Genomic DNA, 22,455 nt, shown 5'->3' on the forward strand with positions numbered 1-22,455 from the left:
ACAACTTGTAGTGAAAAGGGGCTGATACTCATGCTAATGAGACACAATTAATCCTAAATTTTGAGTGTGGAGTCCTTTTTTCTTGGTTAAGTCCTTTATAACTCTAAAAAAAGTAGAGGCCTTCGAAATGTGGGCTTACCGACGTATATTACGTATATCCTGGACTGAGCACGTGACCAACGAAGAGGTACTACGCCGGATAGGTAAAGAGAGAGAGAGGTAGGAATACGTATAAAGAAAAGAAAGTTGGAATACTTGGGTCACGTTATGAGACATAATAAATATAGAGTACTACAGCTGATCGTTCAAGGGAAAATAGACAGCAGAAGGGGTCCAGGGAGGAGAAGACACTCGTGGCTCCAAAACTCGCGGCAATGGTTCGGATTGTCATCTGCTAAACTATTCAGATCTGCCGTAAACAAAGTCAGAATAGCCATGTTGATTGCCAACGTTCGGAACGGACAAGGCACATGAAGAAGAAGTCCGTTATGAGGGGCTACTAAATTGGCAAGATTTGGAAGTGAGCTCTATTTTTAAATTAATTTTAATAATTTTTTTATAGTTTCTTCTAAAAAATTTTAATGACGTTTTGAGTCATTTGGTGGTTGTTATAATTTTTATGTGTTTTGTTGGTAATTCGAGTCAACAAAATTGGGTCTCTTTTGTTTTCAGCTATGGTGGACAACACACTCCATTATCTCTATAGGATACGGTCTTTACGATTATCGTCTTTAATGAATTTCACAGGTTTCGATTTTTAATCCGGAAATTGTTTTCACTCACTCTTAAATCTCTAAAACAATCATCAGCCACTTTGGCTAAGTTGTCATTTGAAACACCATAAACATATTTACCACCCACAAAGGAAAATGGGCAAAAAATCAATGAGCAAAACTTTTTCACTTTTCAATGTCTGAAATAGTTAACTGAAAGGAAAGAGATCTTCATCAAAAAATATTTAAAAGCTGCCAGTGTAGTGTAGTGTATCTTTGGTACAATTGAAAGGAAAAAATGTCCAGGATCTTTTAAGTTAACGTCTTCCTCATAGTCTTTCTCTGGATCTTCAAAGCTTATTGCAGAAGAAAAAAAAAAGATGAAAAAACAACTAAAAAGGAAAAAACTGCTGCTGCTTGTGAAAAGGCAAACTCTGAGAAGACAGTGACAAAGCCTAAAAAAACACGCATCTCAAACTGCGCCAAATTCATCCGCAGTTCCGATTTCCACATAGTCTAAAGCAAAACACCAATAAGAAATCGAATAAAAACAATCCTACAAAAAAACCGAAGGCACTTATGCCAAGAAACTACCGAGAATGCTGAAAGCTCATCCAAAAGCTATAAAGGCTGCTGCTCATAACAATAATTACTTAGCAATAATATCTCCAAAATATTAAAAATATCAATCACAATTTGCATTTTAGAATTATTTTAAAATGATATCCGGATTACAAATCTAATTGTCTAACAAATAGGAAACATGCCAGAAAAAAAACAGTCTTAGAATCATCTTAGAGAAGACAACACACGAGGATTAAATAAATACAATACAAGTGACTTTTAATGTACAGCGTTAGAACCGGATTAATACTATGAAGATGACCGCGGCGAGAAATACGGATAAGCTAAAAATATCCAAAATCCGGATGAGAATTACTACTTGGAATATGAGATCGCTCAGCATAAGGGACCAAGAAATATTACAAGCGATGAAAGAAAAACAAAGAGATATTTACGCTTTACAGGAAACAAAAAATAAGTATCTAGGCTGTTGGATACATGAAACCTTAGACCAAGAACAAGAGGTTAAATGTAGAATAGAACAGGCAAGAAACACCTTCTTAAAGATGCGACAGTTACTCACTACCCGTAATCTTAATTTGTCTCTACGATACCGCATGATAAAGTGTTATGTATATAGTGTACTATTACACGGCGTGGAAGCTTGGACGTTAACAGTCAGCTCGTTACGACGTTTAGATAGCTTTGAGATGTGGGTATTTTGTCGTATGCTGAAAATTCCATGGACCGACCGCGTTAGAAATGAAGAAGTTTTAAGGCGTATGAATAGAGAACGTGAACTCACAGAAACTGTCAAGAAGCGTAAAACGTTTTATGTTGGACAAATATTTAGACACGACAGGTATAACTTCCTTCAGCTTATCATAGAAGGGAAAATAGAAGGCATACGCGGCCCGGGTAGACGACAAATGACCTGGCTGCGCAACATCAAAGATTAGACTTTCAAAGTTTAATAAGGAAAGCCCAAAATAGGAAAGACTTTGCAGAGGTCATCTCAAACCTTCGCTAAGAAGACGGTACCTAAAGAAGAAGAAGAGAGGAAACAAAAAAGAAAGAAAAAGGACAATTAAAATTAGGTAAATACATACTAATAGATAGTGGAGTAGTGAAACTGCGAAAGGTCCATTGGGAGAGCGACTCGCTACAAGAAGCACATCAAATGGCCTGTATCGATCAGAAACCGCCAGGCTTTGAACTGACTCGCAATAACGCTAAACAGAATCTGAACAAGCAGCGGTAGATGTGCTAACAGCTTATATAGATGAAAGAGAAGGAAGACCTAAACATCATCAGGGGAGAAGACCTAGAAAATAACAACTCTCAAACAACAAGGGAAACGTTTTATGATGAATAACAAAAAGTAGATATAGTTCGTCCCAAACCCTTTTTTCAGTGCGTCATAGTTGATCGAATTCTCTCTAACGCATTAAGCTAGAAGTGACAGAAAAAAACGTGAGTCTGTGATTATTATACATAGATATATAGATTATGATACATTTGACGCAGAAGGTCTCGATCTTGACAGTACTTTCACAATGTCAACTGATAAAATGATAATTGTCATTCCAGGTTAGTATCTTTAGACATTTTACAGTGAAAATTTAATTTTGTATTTATTGTCATAAAAATATTTTAAATATGCCGAGATATACCGAGAAGGAACAAAGACTAATATTAAAATTATTAAATTATTTTCAATTAGAAAAAGAAGCTGGGACAACTTTATTACCAGTTTCTGCCGTTCATTAACCAATAACTATTAACATGTTATTAGAACTCGTGTATACAGAATGTTTAGTGAAGGTTTGTATCAAAATATAGTTAGCCATAACCTACTGAAATATCACTACCGTCTTTAAATTTTTTCTTGTTAATTTTAGGCCAACATGTTACCCTTCATACCAAAAATACCAAATTCAAGTTGAGACTAAACACTCTTTGGTAGAATGTTTAAAAGGGAGACATATATGAATTGAATTATTGGAGATGGTAAATCTTAGCTAATTAAGCACTTTCCTTGGAATGTATGGAATAGGAATTATGACAAACTGCCGTTCCAATATAATGCGCAATAAAAATTTATATACAGGACGAAACCTTTAATATGTAAATTAAAAATTTTACCTTTAATATTAAAATACAATTTTGAATTGTTAAAGTTTTTATTTTATATCTAAAAAAAATAACCTTTTCACATTTAACCGATTACGATCCTGCAACTGTCAGATTTAACTAAAATGTCATGCAATAATTCTCGACATTCTTAAAATCCTATATGACGTTAAAATTAGTGACGCACTGAAAGAAGGGTTTGGGACAGACTGTACTACGTGTTCTCTGTCCTGTTGTATGGAGTTGAGGCCTGGACAATTACATAGGCGACAGAGAAAAAACTCATTAACTTTGAAATGTGGTGTTATCGAAGAATGTGGAAAATATCTTGGACACAACACATAACAAATGCGGAAACGCTACGAAGAATGAAAAAAGATAAAGAAATACTCAACACTGTAAATAAAAGAAAAATGAGCTACTTTGGTCACATACTAAGAAACGAGAAATACGAATTGATGCGGCTGGTCATACAAGGGAAAGTGGAAGGCAAAAGAGGATCGGGGAGAAGACGCACGTCCTGGCTGAAGAATTTGAGACAATGGAGTGGAAAAACGTCAATAGAACTTTTCAGAACGGCTGCAGATAGAGTCAAATGGGCCATGATGATCGCCAATGTCCTTAGTAGATCAAGTTAGAGGGAAGATGTTAATATTGGGGGGTTTTAGCGGTCTAATAGTCAATCAAGTAATACCCGGATTTAAGCAAAAACATAACGAGAATGTAAAAAACGGAAATAGATAAGTGACGATCAACTTCTGTACAAATAACTTTTATAAAACAACAGAATAAACGACACTTTTTTGACCACTTAGACCAGATAATAGAACAATAGTCAATATCTTCTTCTTGCAGTACCGTCTTCTATCGGAGGTTGGCTACCATCACAGCAATCTTCACTTTGTTGGCTGCAGCTCTGAACAACTGTATTGAACTGCACCCATACCACTCCCTTAAATTTCGCAACCAGGAAATCCTCCTACGTCCCACATTTCTCTTTCCCGAGATTTTTCCTTGGAAACCCCAATGTACTTTTTAAAGGAAAACTCAACATCAAAAATTGTCTGGATGTATGGAAAGCTTTGTGGGAATTGACATTATTTATATTAAAATGCCATAGCATAGGTATTTATAAAGATTCGTATTTGGATTGATAGGTTAATTCAACAACCAGTCTTCTTCTTTGGGTGCCTATCCGACTGTCTGTTCCGAACGTTTATTCCGGCGATTATTCTGGCTATGATGACTTTGCTGGTTGCTATACGGAATAGCTTTGTTGAGGTCTTTCTATACCATGCTCTCAGTTTAGCAAGCCAGGATATTCTTTTTCGTCCTGGGACCCGTATTTCTTTAATTTTACCTTGCAAAATGCATTGGAGTAGCTCATATTTGCCTTGATTTCTCATTATATGTCCCTTACGGCCCTTCATGACGTTGACCAAATCCGCGGTTGTGTTCATCCTCCTTAGTACTTCTTCATTGTTAACTTTGTCAGTCCATGGTATCTCCAGGATCCTTCTGTACAACCATAGCTCAAAAGCCTGAAGTTTTGATATAGTTTCTGCCTTCAATGTCCACGTTTCTACTCCTCCGTACAGAAGCATCGAGTACACGTGACATTTAAGAAGCCTTATTTTTGTTTCTAGGGTGAGGTCGTAGCTCTTGAACACAGAGTTCATAGTCAACAATGCACTTTTTGACTTTTTGATGCGACATTTAATCTCTTGGATATTGTCCCACGACTAATTGATTATAGTTCCTAAGTAGTTGCATTGTGAGACACGTTCAATTCTCATTTGCTTCACATACATATTTGCTCCAGTTATGTTTTCCTTGCTGATGATCATTTGCTTGGTTTTGCTGGTGTATATATCCAGTCCATATGTTCTACTTGTTTCCGTTATTTTGTTTATTAAGTTTTGCAGCCCTTCTACGGTATTGGAAAACCATCTATTGTATCATCTGCACATCGCAGGTTATTGAGCTTTACTTCATTTATTGAGATGCCTTCATCAATATCTATTAACGCCTCTTTAAAATTTGCTCCGAGTACAGATTGAATATCAGTGGTGAAATTATGATAAACAATCAGTGAGGCAATAAAAAACATGCTCATAGAACAGATCACAAACCTCGAATACAGGACGGAAAGATTTGTAGACTACGATAGCAAAGAAGAGGATAATAAGAAGAATTCCATATTAAGACCAGCTAGCTGGAATGTTAAACTATAGTCAAATAGAGACTAAGAAATATCGGAAGAATTAAACACTCAAAAAAATCAAAGTGTAAGCACTCTCCGAAACTAAAACTATTACAGTAGTTTTAAGTCAAAATTGATAAAATATTTACTTATCTGTTTAAGGTTACTTAAGAACGGTGTAAAAAATATGGAGGATTACTTTAAATTTTATATACAGCTTAAAACTTCTAAAAACATACAATGAAAATTGTAAAATAGTATAAAACTCAACACAGCTAAGCAAAGGTTTAATACCCTGCAGCTCTAAGATCTATTTCTACCAGTATATCACTCAACAATAGTGTAAAAGCATATACCGCCGTGTCTCCATACTACGAGTACTTTGTTCTTGAAATAAGGGCTTTAGGTAAATATATAATGTATTCTCTTCCGTAAGGTGATTAATAGCACTTCCCCAAATTTCCGTCGAGAGAATGAGCCAGTGATATTTCAAAATGCCAGCCTTTCTTTGTCTCGTTCTAAGAAAAAGGCCTAATGATGATTTTTTCCCTATCGTTGGCGGGCGTTAAAACTTCAAGAAGTGGCATATCAAAAGAGTAAACACAAAAAAATGGAAAGACGCACGCAACAATATATCAGTGTCAGACTGAGGGAGTTTGAGTGGAAAATAATATTTGTTCGTAATATTCATAAGACTTTTTTCTTGGTTTTTGCCGGCGTTTTTTGGAGTAATTATTTTTAGGGTTTTTTTCTCGTTTTTGCGTTACCGCTATCTTAATCAATTTTCGTATAATGATGTCTAAAATGAGTTTATGTTTAAAATAGATTAGTTGATCGCTTGGGTCTTCTGAAGAGATGATATTAAGTGTCTGCACAATAAAGTATTTAAAGAATATGCATCAGCTTAGGTTATACTTATCTTTTCTCGTGGCTTCCAGTATCTCTTAGTTGTTCCTTATCGGGATAAAATAGGAAAAGGAAATAAATAGAAATAACATAAATAAACAAATACAAATATCTTTTATTATAAAAAAAAATAATAATATGAAGATTTATCAAATAAATTCCATGGGCTTAGCTGTCCCAATGAAAATTGTACCACATAAAATAATTTTAATTTACCAGATATTTATCAGTTTGATTTTTTTTATAACATTGATAAAACAACATAAACAAGAAATTTGGATATTCGTAAAATAATTACACTTCCTTATAAATAATAATTACATCCTTCTTCTTATACTACTAAATACTACTTCCTAAAATAGTCTTCTACTTCCTAAATAATTACATCTAGGGAACCAGAATGCAGAAAGCTATCAAAAATATAAGCAACAGAGGGCAAAAGTAAAAGACATGGTGATTAAAGCAAAAAAGAAAAGCTGGGAGGATTTTGGGAATAAGCTGGAGAAGGACTACCACACTAACCAAAAACTATTTTACAAAACTCTGAGAAGCCTAAGGACAGAGAACAGACAACAAACACCAAAACAAATTAAAAACAAAGATGGTCACATCCTCTGCGAGAACGAAAATATTATGAACAGGTGGAGAGAATATTTCGAAGACCTTCTGACTCAAAAAGACTATAATAATGAAATAGACAACACTGAAGAAAACCCATATGAGAACCCAAACCAAAACGAAATAACAATAGAAGAAATAAGAGAAATAATACTCAGGCTCAAAAGAGGAAAGGCAGCTGGCTATGATAAGATAACTGCGGAAATGCTAAAAAATATGGGAGAAAATGGAAATGAAATGCTTAGAAAAGTTTGCAATAAAGCATGGAATGAGAACAAGATCCCAAAAGACTGGGAAGTGGGCGTTATTCTACCCATTTTCAAAAAAGGTGACAGACGAGAATGCAGCAACCACAGAGGTATAACTCTCCTGAGTATCCCTTCCAAAGTTTAAGAACGATTACTGGAGAAAAGACTACTACAAGAAGTAGACCATAAGCTGGAGCAGTCACAGAGCGGTTTCAGGAAGGGAAGAAGCATCCATGGCCATGTTTTTACACTCAAGCATCTAATACAAAATGCACGAAATACAAGCACGGAACTATACCAAGCTTTCATAGTCCTCGAAAAAGCATTTGATAGAACCCCGCGAACCGAAATAGACAAAAGCCTAAGAAACAGAGAAGTAGACAGCAAACTCAGAAAAGCTATTATGAGCCTATACAAGAACACAAGAAACAGAGTAAGAACAGATAATATGGAATCAGAAGAGTTTAGAGTCAATGATGGCTTACGACAAGGAGGTGTACTAGGCCCCATCCTGTTCAATATTGTACTAGATAATGTAATGAAAGAAACTAGAGAAGAAACATCGAGAATATTTGTTGGACATAGAAACCTGGAAATGATACAGATAGCGGAGTGCGCATTTGCAGATGACCTCGTCATATTTGGAAGAAACGAGGACGCACTTAAGAGAAACCTACAGATATGGAGAGATAAACTCGAAAAACGTAACCTGAGAATTAATGAAAGTAAAACCAAGGTCATGGTATGTGGGAAAACAGACCAACATACAAACATTAAAATCAATAACTATACTTTAGAACAAGTCGAAACCTTTAAATACCTGGGAGTGCAACTAGAGAGTAGGGGTACACAAGAAGCAGAGATAAACAATCGAATAGCAAACGCTTCCCGGATATACCACGCAATTAAGAGCACATTCCTATCGAAAAAAGAAGTATCCCAAAAAGCAAAGATAGCTATCTACAACACAGTTTTTGTACCTCTCTTAACATTTGGATGTGAAAGCTGGACGCTCACCACCAGACTAAAAAATAAACTGCAAAGTATTTCAATGAAGTATCTAAGAAGAGTACTAGGGGTGACCCGAATGGACAGGATACGGAACGATGAAATAAGAGAACGCCTTAAAGTCCAATCAATAGAGAAGAAAATCGAAGAAGCCCAACTGAGATGGTACGGCCACATGGTAAGGATGGATAAAAAAAGCCAAGTGAAACAAGTGTGGGAAGCGAGAAGAACCTTGAAAAGACCGAGGGGCAGACCCATGAAGACCTGGGACGATGAAATTGCCGCCATCCTAGACAGGAGAGGAGTCACCAAGGAGCAAGCGAAGAAATTGGCAAGCAACAAGAAGAATTGGAGGAAGTTTGTATATGAAACCTAAAAAGAGACTTTACACCCAACACCTTAGGGTAGAAGGGTTATTGATTATATATATATATATATATATATATATATATATATATATATATATATATATATATATATATATATATATATATTACACTTCCTATGAAAATTTTGAAATATCGGAATCTTTGTTCATATGTTTTTATACTCAAAAAAATATAAAATTCGGAATATTATAAAAAGAAACTTTTTAAATTTATTAAGCAATATTAATAATTATCCTTTGACGTAAAAAGAACTTTTATAAAATTTATGGTATTTTAAAATAGCGATAATTTTTGATCTTCTGATGGTATAGAGTCTTTTATTATTTGAAAACATACAAAAATTCTGTCACAAAAAATTATTAACTGACCTTTTAATTCACACAAGACGATGTCTCCTTTCGACCAAAACAGCTCCCCCTTGTTGATTATGTTAGGCTACCAATCAAAGCCTTCTCCGTTCTAAGTATCAGACTATCAGCATACCAGCAACTCTTTCTCCAAAACACGAGCAGCCCTCTTTTACCAGTACTCGTTCAACAAACTCCAAACTCTTTTATATACCAACAATCTCCTGACCAATCTCCACCCAAAGTATTTTATTTACTTGGAGTCGCAAATATTTTTAATAGTCATAGTTCTTGTGACTGACTCACTTGGACTTTATAGAATCGAGGAGGTATTCGACTTCTCAACTTTGACCTATCTCTCGTTCCACCTTTCAGCCACCCACTTCTAACTATTAACACCACTGACACTTGCTTCTTAACTGACTACACAAAACTTCAAATGCTTCTTTCGGATGACCATCACATAATAATCTCGAAACTTTCAAAACATTTACTCTCTTTCATCCCCATTCTAAACTCGCTAATCAATCAGAAAATTCCTATATTCCGTCTCTTATCACAAGCATCGCTTCTAAACAACTTTTTTTGCAAATGATTAATTATAAGAATAATTAACGACTAATACATCGCAATACAGTACAATACATCGCTGTTGTTCAGATTCGGAACGAGTTTTTTTATCTGTAGAGCACTCTGGTAGAATGTCTTTACCAGCAGGCCACAGGGAGTTATAAAACCCATGGTACGTTGCTGGTATTAAATTGGCTTTACATAAACTTAATAAACCATTAAATCTTTTACTGTCAATTGGTAAAAGACCTTGGTATAAACATGGTAGTTTATATTCTTGGGGTTTACGTAATTTTGATGTTGCGATGTAGAATTCTTTGTAATTATTTTCTGTAAAACTGTAGGTGAAACACCCTTTATAAGGATTCTTCGGTTCAAAGTGAATTTCCCTAATTTTGCTTATCTTTCATCCTCCGCAGTATTAGTTCTCTTCCAGTTCAAAAGTCTTCTTGAGCCCTTTTTTTTACTCTATACTGTGGGAAAGTAACTTTTGCCATCTGTATGAGGCTAATCCACTGGTTGGGACTATAAATATTCGAATGTCGTTTCTTTGCAACTTCTATCACAGCCATCTTAAGGAAACGGTGTGTTATTTCCAGATCCAAAGTCACCGATGCAAAAGCAAATATCTAAAAAATAAAACAATTGTGGTTTTACCCTCCTCAATTGTCGGAGTATAATACGACTTTTCGAATGCCATCTTGTTTTGTACCTTTTAAAAAATGCCATAAACAGCTTGTAATTTTATTAGGCCACTTTTTGGATATTTGTTCATGCCTTACGTAGCAATATCCTTGGTTATTGCCCAAGTCGTAAATAGTAAAATTATAAAGCTTGCAAGCTTATTCTTATAATAAAAGTTACTTACCTCTGACTTGGGCGTTACTACCTTCTACAAATCGAAGCACATTGTTAAAAACGATTTATCACTTTTAGACAATTTTTTACTGACATCTTTCAAATTTATAGCAGATTCTTTGTTTAAAACATGGCTAGTGTAATTTTCTTTCATTGATTAAGTTGTTTTTCCCGGATCTGTATAAGCATTGTATACTGAACATTGATCTTTCCTAGGCTTGAAAAATTCAATGTTGAGTTTTTGATATTTACTTAAAAATCATCAAAAATAAAATAATTATAAATGTCTAAATATTCTTGTATGCATAACTGGTTGCATACCATTAAGACAGGTCAATAATTAAAAATCTAAACTACCTAAATATGGGGCTCTTGCTTTTTGAAAAAATAAATAACATATTAAGAACAACTAATTACACTTAATCACATTGTTTTTTCTTGCTGTTCTCTATGTATTAGAGTTAAAACATACCATCAAAATATGTCATGAAATAAACTAAGTTTTACTATCCTGGCCACAATTTTTAGAAAGTATTGTCCAATATTATATTTTAAATTTGTGTGTTTTTAATGGTGAGTGTCAAAGTTTATTTTAAATAATCTCAACGACTAGTAAGTTGCACTGACGAATTGTGATATTTTGTAAATATTTACACATTTTTTTATATACATTACAGTGTCTTGAAAAAGGAATAAAACCATTCCGAAAGCTCGACAAAAAGTCAAAAGAGTGTTTCTCTAACATCTCGGCAACCTTCTGACGCAGCCAACTTTGTAGTTACTTTTGAGAAATAATTTATTGATATTTTGAACATTTTTTCATTCAAATTTTATAGATGATTAGATGACACTTAAAGATAACAATATTTATACTATAACTATAATAAGATATTTTGGAACTAAGCGTTTTCTATGTATTGTATAAACTTCAATATTGGACAAACTTCACAGTGTTGCAAATCTAGGATCACTCTTCACAAAAATAAATCACGTCTCCATCCAGAAAAGCTTTGCTACGGCTTTGATGAATTGTATTTGTATTTGTATTTGAGTTTGTATCTTCCTGCTTGTACGGCATAGAGAAATAACGTAACAGTCTATTGCTACCTATTCATACACGGAAAGTTTGACGATCAGCGTAATTCTACTTTGACAATTTAATTGTTGGGAAAGCTCGAGTTTAGATGCTCTTTCGATCTTTCGATCTTACGAATATACACCATTGTTAACCTAACTCTTCAATCCAGCTCTAGATCCCTTGTGCACAGCAACTTCCTTAGTTATATAAAATGTGTACATGCTCTTTCTATATCTATCTCTAATTTCTTTGGAGTAATAATTTCTGTAATTGATTATGCTGCCAAAGTAATTGTTTAATTATTTAGGAGTTTTTCCCTTAACTATTAAAATTTCAACATTATTTTTAAATAATTTTGAAATCTTTTGATAAATTTTATTTTTTTGGTAATTATTAAAAATATATTCTCTTGCACGAGTAACCATCTTGTTCAGCAGTCTCTGCAAATTTTGAACTATATGCCGAAAAGATATTTCATTATTAAATCTTTTAAATTAACGAAATATATAGATGCAATTTCAATTAAACTTTTTTTATTTTTCCACTCTGTATCATACTAGTTAGCTAATACAGGATGTTTATTAGTTTCAGGTGATAAAAACTCGCTGGAAGACGAATCTTCGAGCTCGAAGTGGGTGAGTCAGGCCCTAATAAAAGGTCCGAGTATAGTTTACGTCCCGAATGGGTCCCCGGTGGCGTTCGCGTGTGAAATATCACCCCTATCTCTACAATCGGGTGTTCACCGACTGTTTTTCTCCACAAACACAAAACCTTCGGTGCGGTGGCTGCACAACGGCGAGGAACTCTCTGTTGATGTAAGTAAAATGACCCGTTTCATCGTGTCAGTGTGAATAAAACTAATTTTGAGTTTGTGTTGTACCTAGATATACATCTCTATTAAGAGATACTGATCTATATATAACTAAAATGTTTTTATTGAATGGATTAATTATCTTTAGACCAATATAAATTTAAATGTGGTACCTGAGTGAGATCCACTGCAATTATTACCCCTAGGAAGGATCTTATTTCAGTTTTGTTTGTGGCTGTCCATAAATTTACTTGGATTTTCTTGATTGTCATATATTTAATTGTTGAACAGCACAAATGTTGGTTTCATTAACAATAATATCCAATATTTCATCGGTAACGAAATGACTAAAAACGTCTATTGGTTTTTGTACAGCATGTGGTTCAATACCAACTAATGTATTCTTTCTTACTACAAAATCGTCACCATCTACTTCTTCTTCTTCAGGTGCCATCTCCGCTACGGAGGGTGGCAATCATCATAGGTATTTTAATTTTTGAGGCAGTAGCTCTTCTTTAGATGCAGTCTTCTTAGCGAAGGTTGGCGATGACCTCTGAAAAGTCTTCCCTATTTTGGGCTTTTTTGTGCTTTTGGGCTTTCCTTATTAAACTTTGAAAGTCTAGCAGTAGCTCTAAATAGTTGTTTTGAGCTGCATCTTATCCATTCTCTCAGGTTCTTAAGTCATAAAATTCGTCTTCTTCCGATGCTTCTTCTGCCATCTATCTTTCCTTGCATTATGAGTCGCAGGATGCCATACTTCTCGCTCCTCATCACATGTCCGAGATACTTTCTTTCTTTCTTTCTTTCTTTCTTTCTTTCTTTCTTTCTTTCTTTCTTTCTTTCTTTCTTTCTTTAGTTGCAAGTTCAACTTCTTTCTCTTTACCTATTCTTCTCAGTACTTCATTGTTCGTAACTCTATCTACCCAGGAGATGTCACCATCTACATCTTCTTCTAAATTACACCATTCATCACTATCGCTATTTTCAGCACTCTGTTCATTATTATCTGATGGAACTTGCTCATATGGCGTACCTAGTAATAATTTCGTCATCACTATCAATAGAAGAATTTAAATTGGAGAATAAAGAAGATTTAGAAAAAATAACTTTTATCTAGCAATGAATCTTCACTGTAAAAGAGATCTTTGATACTGTCGGCATCAGATGCAGATTAAATTGCTGTCTCCTCATTCTCCATATCAAGTTCATCAGCCTGTTCGTTTTCCCTTTCGGGTTCTATTTCTGTTCGTATAAACTGTTGTTCGTTTTCATTTTTAAAATTTTCATGACTTTCAATCAACCCTGTATTATCATGTAATTCATTTAAAATAGTATTTGCTTCAGAACTCTCTCCAAAGTTTTTATGATCACTAACTGTTTGCTCATTTGCAACTTCTATCACCTTTTGTTTCACTACATCAACTATATATCTTGCTCTTTTCGACTTTTTAACAAGTAGCTCACACTTCAATGAACCACAATACACTGAAACTGAATACATACAGCGACAAGGACCAACAAGCTAAAACGAATGACAATGACACATGCCTCCCGGGATCTATGACGCATAGTCCCGGGAGGCATGTATCTCCGGGGGCATGTCTCATATTACCGACAACAATAGCGAGAGTTAAAAATTTGCTATCGATAGCTATTTGTTACACTTAAAACGACGTACAAATACCATTTTTATCGCTACCGCAAGATGCGACGGTTTGGCTAATTTTACTATAGCACAGTTAAAAAATTACGCACATGCCCCGGGGATACGTGACGCAGTCAAGGTGTTAATATTGTTCTAAACCTATTTTAATGTGGAATCTTGATGTAATTACTATTTTTGTTGGGAATAAGCCACAATTTACACTGGGAACACGCATTGGGAAAACTAATTAATTAAACAAATTTTAACAAGTATTAAAGACTATATCCCTTTCAGTACCTCTTTTTTTTTCAGCGAACGAAAAAATATTTTTTGGTTAAAATGTACTTAAAACAGTTCATATAACACTTTTTGGACATTAATAAAAATATAGCATGTATACATAAAAAAATTTATTATGGGTTCATTTGTACCCAAAAGTACTTAACAAATCTAAAAAACTAGCGCATATGAAACATAAAAAAGCAATTTCTTTCCTTTTGAAGGCACAAATGGACATTGCACTTCTGACATTTCCATCTTGATTTTCCTATACAACCAGGGTTTTTACATCTTAAAGGTAAAGGTAGCTGAGGGTGCTCTGGAAAATGTCCAATGATATCTAATCGCACCTCAGTAAGAGGTCTAATTTCAATGTTTTGGCGTTTTTCAGCTACTACTGGACTAGATGTACCTCTTGAAGGTCTTCCCCGTTTTCGGTTATTGAAAGAGTTGACTTTTATGAGGGCTTCACCAACTTTCATCCTAAAGTGTAGAAGGTACATGATATCTTTTTTTGGAATTCCTAAAGTATGCATATCTTTTTTATATTCTAACCATGAATTTGTTAGGGCCATGTCAACTGCATGGAAGATTAGTCGAACAGTCCACTTTCTGCAACGGTTTTTTACTCTGTAAAACGCAATAAGAGCATCTGTTTTATCTATGCCACCCATGGACTTATTATACTTTTGTATAACTTCGGGTCGACTTACGTCAATGAAACATTTTGTTTGTTTATTCCAACGTTTTACAACATCTTCTGTACCAACCCCAACGAAGTTGGATACCATTATCACTGACTTGTTATCTAACCATCTGGTTACTACAATTCCATCAGAAGAGATAATTTGTTCCGTTGATCCTCTCTGGTTTTTTGAAAAATCTTCTACATCAGTTAAAGGTGGTTTAGAAAATCTATTGATCCTCGCAGTACCAGCAACAAGTATTGATTTTTGGTTGAGAATTTGTAAAAGATTATAGCTTGTATAGCTTGTAGAAGATTATAGCTTCGATTATAGCTTTAATCGAAGCTTGTTCGATTAAAATAATTGTCACAGTACAATGCATGCTTATTGGGTTCAAGTCCTTTTGTTAATTGCAATACGATAGCTGCACCTTGTCCATATTTCAAATTGGAAGGTTCTATTTCTGTGGTACTACCTTGATAGATTAGAAAATTGTAAATTAGTCCACTTTCACCACCTAATAAATACAGTTTCACTCCCCATGGATTAGGCTTATTTTTGATGTATTGTTTTATAGACAATCTCCCTTTGAAAGGCATGATTTGTTCGTCTATGCAAATATTTGTTTCTATATGCAGTTCTCTACATCTCTTTAGGACTGATTCAAAAACTGGTCGAACTTTCCACAGTTTGTCGTCGCTCTGTCTGGTTTCCAGATTGTCAACACAATGTATGTGCGTGCGAAGTTTGAAATAACGATTCAATGTCATTGTGTCCGAAAAAATATCAATTTTTAACGATCTGTCCCAATACATTCGCAGTCTTGGAAATTTTAGACAGCCTGTTAGAATACTAAGGCCAAAAAATGATTTTATTTCTTGTAGATTACACGGTACAAATTTCTCATTTCCAGTTTGCAAAGCATACATATTCGTATATTGAACGAAATTTTCGAATATACTTTCGGGAAAATATTTCATAAAATATGTAACTGGATATTCCTCAGAACAGTTTTCATTAGAAATCTGTGTTATTTTATTAGGTAATTGTCGTGTTAGATATTGAACATTCTGTAACCATTTTACATTTTTTTTCAGAGTAATGAAGTTATCATAGTTACCATCGTTTTCGCCCTGTTCATCATCATCCTCCTTTTCTACCTCATTATCCTCTTTCTCGTCCTCCAATTCGTTTTGATTTTCTGAGACATCATCTATCATATGTCCAACTCTCTGTCTTACTTGTATTTTTTCTTCGCAGTCACTGTCGTCATCACTAACAAATCCTTCTATGTCGGACAGTTTTTCCAGCTCTTCCAGGAGTTCTTTCTCAGTTAAATACTTTTTTGGAGGCATTTTACTCTGAAACAAAAAATAACACTGAGTCATTTTGGTTACAATTGTGCCCATCGAATTTGAAGCACACTTCTATATTTGAAAAAAATCTAATTTCAATAAAATATATTCACAATTAGTAAGAAGTAACACTACTTTCAACATTGCACTGAAATATAAACGGCGATTGACTTTATTCAAACTAATATTTGAAGAAACAAGTACACTTACCTCTTATGAACAATGCAATTGCCGACATATTGCTTTTGACATTAATTTTCTTATAGCACAAAACCATCCATGCGCCATCTAGGTACAAAATGCAGAAGTATAGTACTTATAGAATATAGATTTCGATAAACTTGCCTAAGTTGCAGATTCCTGTAGAATTATATATGCATTCAAATTAATGGGTACAATTATACCCAGCATGACTGAAAGGGATAAAGTGTTGGATGCATAACAAAAATAGCTCACTTCAGAAAAGCAATCTACCGAAACAGCTGTAGTGATAATTAATTATAATAAAAATTTGTGGAAGTGTTGAAAACTAAAATTTTCAGTGTTTTATTGCTTAATAAAATGAACTTTCACCAAGTAACGGTCGAATCCATTACATATTTAATAATTTCTTAAATTAATTCTTTTGCATAGATTATAGTAGATGCGGATTTGGGTAAATTACAAAAAAAATCTGTTACATGCATTGAAGCATGTTCATAATTTCTTTAAATTATTCCCTTTAATAAACTATTTTCACGCCGCCCATGCCTGCATACCTTCGTTTTGTTACGCCTTTTTTTACAAAGAAATAACTTCGCCAAATGTTTCTTCTTCTTTTTATCTTGTTTTGCTACATAAAAATCTTTCCTAATAACAAAGGAAAAAGGACCTATTGTGAAATCTCCGAGCTACCTTCTCAGAAAATCAGAAGAGTTGTTTTTCGTAGAAACTTTACTTTCTATTGGTAAACGCTACGAAAATGAATCCCAATATCCCGGATATTTAATGTCAATTTCGCGTGGCATCCTTCAGCCAATATCCCCTCCCTATTTTCAACCTTCGCTTGTCTAAGCCCTTCTAAATTCACAATCCGATATTCATTTCCAAGTTGGTTCCTGTGGCAAGCGGTCTTATCTTCGACAATCGGCGGTAAGTGGATTTTCAATTCACCCTTATTTATCTTTACACAGTGAGTCCTATATTAAATATTTTCTCTTTTGTCCAACAGACGTGTTCCACTTCGAAGGAACGAGGTCACTTCTGTTTGCCGATTAACCATTAGCCATTAACGATTAGCCATTAGCCATTAGCCATTAGCCATTATTTAATATTCACTATTCATTGTGCATTATTCATCATTCATCTCTACTACCGATTATTACCTGTGCTATTCCTGTTTGGCTGTTTATCTTCTCGTCTGCCGAAATCAAACCCAGGAATTACGGGTTGAAAACCGTAATTCGTTGCTGTAACTACCTGTTGCCGAGGACCAAGTGTCAAGTGACTTTATTGAAGGCCTAACGCCACTATCTGTATCCACCTGTGGCATATTAATTGTGAGTAGTAAATTTTATTGACTAAAGCTCAACTTTGATACCTAAACCGTAAGAATTTGATTTATAACGTTTAGTGTAGTGACCTTGCTGTTTATGGTTAAACGGAACGAACTATTATGAGTTTGAACCTACGATATAATATATGTATAAATTACGGACCATTTCTTTTATATTAATGTAGGGTATATTTATGTTAAATTTCATATATAGATTTGAGGTGATCACATTCAAAAAAAAAATTTTTTGGTAAACGTTTAAGTGTTCTCAAGGCATAATAATAATTTGTTTGACGAATATTGACTATTATAATGTCCCTTGCTTTCTTCTATTCTTGAGAATACTACGTTATGCAGAATTACTTTCCCAAAAAAAATATTTTTTGTTTTTATTCGATTATAAATTAATCAATCACTTATCTCGTGTCATCTAACTGTGCCGTAAAGATTGTTATAGTGTATTTTTTTTATATACCTCAATATAATTTTGTTGACGAACCTTTTGCTTTTTATTTTTATTGTTATGATATGAATATATATTATTGTGCATGGTGTATCTCTTTCAGGCATTTTTACTGATTTATGTTATTTGTTTTATCGTATAATTAGTGTATCTGTGTCGAAATATTGAGTGTGTACCGCACGATCAAGATACCTTTTCTCTCACGGTTTATTTTATTCTCGCGTATCTTAACTGTATCTTATCTTTCTCATTATCGTATTCTCTATGCCTTAAGGTTTCCCTGTTCCTCTAAAAATAGGGTGGTGCCCAAATAACTTTTCTTCTCTTATCTCTTATCTTCTCTTCTAACTTCTTGTCTTTGTGTCGTAAGTACTTCCTTAATTGATCCGTGATATTTGAGCTGTAACAAGAACCCCGACCAAGATACCTCTACCAGACTGAAGCCCGAGCCTAGTACCGTTCTTTGTGTAACCTTCAATCGATCATCCAGAGGGTACACTGAAAAGAATGGCGCCCAATGTGGTAGCTAACAGCAAGAAAATATCGTCCAATGTGGTAGCTAAATGGTAAAAAATAGCACCGCAACGCAGTCTTCAAATATAAGTATCTTCTCTTCTCTCGACTATTTTTTATCTAAACGAGTTTAAAAATGGATTCTTCTGTTATCTCTTATCTCAAGGTAAATCAGATCGATTACGAACTGAAAATCAGAGGTATTAAGTCAAATAGAACTCTTTCCGAAAAAAAATCTATCCTTAAGAAAGCCCTTCAGAAAGCCACTCCGATTATCGATCTAACGGAAAATCCCCTTATCTTTGAAGATGAATCAAGCCAGATCGAAACTATCTTTTCCGAAGTCGAAAATCTTATTTCTGAATTTGAAGGAAACCCTAGTGATTCTGTCTACAAAAGAACAAAGGCCCATTTATTGCATCTTTCCCTAAGACTACAACGTCTAACCCCAGATCCACAGAAACCTGTGGAATCGAATTTTAAAGACGAAGCTATCTCTACCTGCCTTCTGTTAGAAGCAAACCTAGATGATAAAATAATCACTACCGACTCGAATCCTGCATATATACCTTTAACTTCACAAGCTCCTATGCCAGCCATTAACCCTATCGTCCATGTTAATACTCCTGTCAATGTAGGTGATTGGAATATTAAATTTTCCGGTGATCCTAAGCATCTATTTAGTGTCTTGGAAAAAATTCAAAATCTTGCTGAATCGCGTGATATTCCCGATGCGATACTTTTCCGATCTGCCGTGGAATTTTTTTCAGGTAACGCAGCTAAATGGTTTAGCAGCGTTAAATCTAAACTTACCTCTTGGCCACAACTGGTCGAATTACTTAAATTCACATTCCTTCCGCATGGCTATGAAGACGAACTGTGGGATCAGATCAAAAGCCGTAAGCAAAGAAAAAATGAACCTTTCGTTCTGTATCAAGCAGACATACTTAATTTAATAAAGAGATTACCGAGACAGCCCTCCGAAAAAACCATAATCTCTTATATTCGTTCAAATCTCCTACCGGAATATTCTACTATGATAGCCACTAGTACGGTGGATACCGTAGACCAATTATCTTCTCTCATTAATACCGTCGAAATAAATGCTGCCTCAGTTTTCAAACGTGACCCTCCTTCTATTTCTAGCGTAGAAAACCAAAGGGATGCCCAGAGAAACCCTCCGAGACATTTTCAGTCTAGAAACAATTTTTCTAGTAATACCTTTCCCACGAACCGTTCTTTAGGCAAGAATTACGTACCTCCCTTAACTTCTAAGCCAAACTCTTCCACTGCGTGTTGGAATTGCCAAGGCAAAGGACACAGTCACCGTGAATGTCGTCGTCCGAGGAAAATATTTTGTTATCGATGTGGAAAATCTCAAGTTACCTTCCCACAATGTACAAATTGTAATCCTCCAAAAAACTAACGTACGGAATAAATACTATCGGCTATTCTATTCCCAGACATCCCAAAAAGTCCGATATCTCCCGATCCTCCAGTTATTCTTCAAATAGAATTCAGAATAATTTACCTCGAGATTACCGTTCTCCTACATCTCACCGAAGTACCTTTAACTCCCGTCAGCGAAAACAATGGAATAAGAACCGAGACTTTTCGCATAGAAACTCCTACCGCTTGACCGAAAATGAGTGGAAAAATTACCTTACGGAAGTTAGAAACTTCTATCGTCTTCCTTCTCATAATAAAGTCTGTCCCCTTGTGATCTCTAAAAAGACTGATAAAAGACCCTACATATCTGTAAATATCTACAATCAAGATTTTACTGTACTATTGGATACCGGTTGTTCCATTACGTGTGCCGGACAACAAGGTCTCGATTTTCTTAATCAAAATAAAATTCCAATAAATAAATCCGTTAACTCGACAGTTTCTCTAGCAGACGGTTCCAATAAAAAAGTAACTGGTCTCATAGATTTACCTATTCTTGCCGATAATGTCTTTAGAGTAATTCAATGCCTTGTAGTGCCTTCTTTACCGTGTTCTTTTATCCTTGGAAGTAATTTTGCTGAACAATTTTGTCTCTCAATTGATTTTAATACCAACCAATGGAATACTAAGTCCGACAAACCAAATCATCCTTTTCCTATGGCCAATCCAGAAGCTATCTTCCCGCATCTTTGTTCGTTAGAATCTCTTAGTCCAACCGACCGTACCTTAGCGAACAAAATTATTAATAACTTTAACGAAGTTAGTAGCGCTGAAGGTATAGGCCGCACAAATAAAATTCAAATGACAATAGATACAGGCGACTCAAAACCATTCAAGCGACGTCCTTTCCCTATGTCTCCATATATGTCGAATATCTTAAATAAAGAACTAGATTCAATGCTCCAGCTAGGTGTGATAGAACCCAGTTGTAGTTCTTGGTGTTCACCCGTTTTGTTGGTTAGGAAGAAAAATGACGAATTTCGTTTTTGTTTTGATGGTCGTACTTTAAACGATGTCACTAAACATGACACCTACCCGCTTCCAAATATCGATAGGATCCTCTCTCTTTTACGAGGTGCAAAATTTATCTCGTCTATTGATCTTAAGAAAGCTTTCTGGCAAATCCCCTTGGAAAAATCATCTCGTGAAAAAACTGCTTTCGCCGTAGTAGGTCGAGGGTTATTCCAATTTACCGTTATGCCTTTCGGTTTGTGTAATTCAGCACAAACACAACAACGTCTAGTAGATGCAATTTTCGGACCTGAATTCGAACCCTTTATTTTTTGTTATCTTGACGATATAATAGTATGTTCCCCTACCTTTGAAGAACATATCTCTCTTCTTTCTAAAGTTAAAGAAAAGCTAAAGGACGCAAATCTTACCATTAACGTAGATAAATGCGAGTTCTTCAAAACTTCCCTTAAGTTTCTCGGTTATATCGTTGGTGATAATTCTCTTCGGTCGGACCCCGAAAAAATATCTGCTATGATAACCTATCCCAGACCTACAAACACTACCGAAATTAAACGCTTCATTGGACTTTGCTCTTGGTACCGCCGTTTTATTAAAAATTTCTCTACCCTTGTCTCTCCAATAAACGATCTCCTAAAGGGTAAAGGAAAAGAAAAGAAACAAACCATTACTTGGAATCCTGAAGCTGAAAAGTCTTTTATCTTAATCAAGCAAGCCTTAGTATCTGCCCCCGTACTGGTTCAACCAGATTTTTCGAAACCCTTCGTCGTTCAAGCCGACGCCAGTGATACTGGAGTTGGAGCTGTTTTGACGCAAAAATTAGATGATAGCGAACAAGTTATATGTTACGCTAGTCGATCTCTGACTAAAGCCGAGCGAAATTTCTCTGTCACAGAACGTGAGTGCCTTGCCGTCCTTTTCGCCATTGAAAAATTTCGTCCGTATGTTGAAGGAACCAAGTTCACCGTCATCACTGACCACTATTCCCTTCTCTGGTTGACTACCCTCAAAAATCCCTCCGGTCGTCTTTGTCGTTGGGCCATGCGCCTCAAACAACATAACTTTACTCTTGTTCACCGAAAGGGATCCTGCCATAAAGTACCGGATGCACTC

The 22,455-nt window shown here is 35.1% G+C and overlaps 1 protein-coding gene across 5 annotated transcripts in view; it reads left to right on the plus strand.

Moving 5' to 3' along the window:
* Positions 1 to 22,455, plus strand: part of LOC140444198 (zwei Ig domain protein zig-8-like) — a 156,274-nt gene that overhangs the window by 125,032 nt on the left and 8,787 nt on the right. For all 5 annotated transcript variants that reach the window (XM_072535928.1, XM_072535927.1, XM_072535926.1 and 2 more), the window contains exon 5: positions 12,221 to 12,450. In XM_072535928.1, coding sequence (XP_072392029.1) covers positions 12,221 to 12,450 — 230 coding nt within the window. The remainder of the gene's footprint in view (positions 1 to 12,220; positions 12,451 to 22,455) is intronic.

This window comes from Diabrotica undecimpunctata, chromosome 6, assembly GCF_040954645.1.
Source record: "Diabrotica undecimpunctata isolate CICGRU chromosome 6, icDiaUnde3, whole genome shotgun sequence".
NCBI classification, from domain to species: Eukaryota; Metazoa; Arthropoda; class Insecta; order Coleoptera; family Chrysomelidae; genus Diabrotica; species Diabrotica undecimpunctata.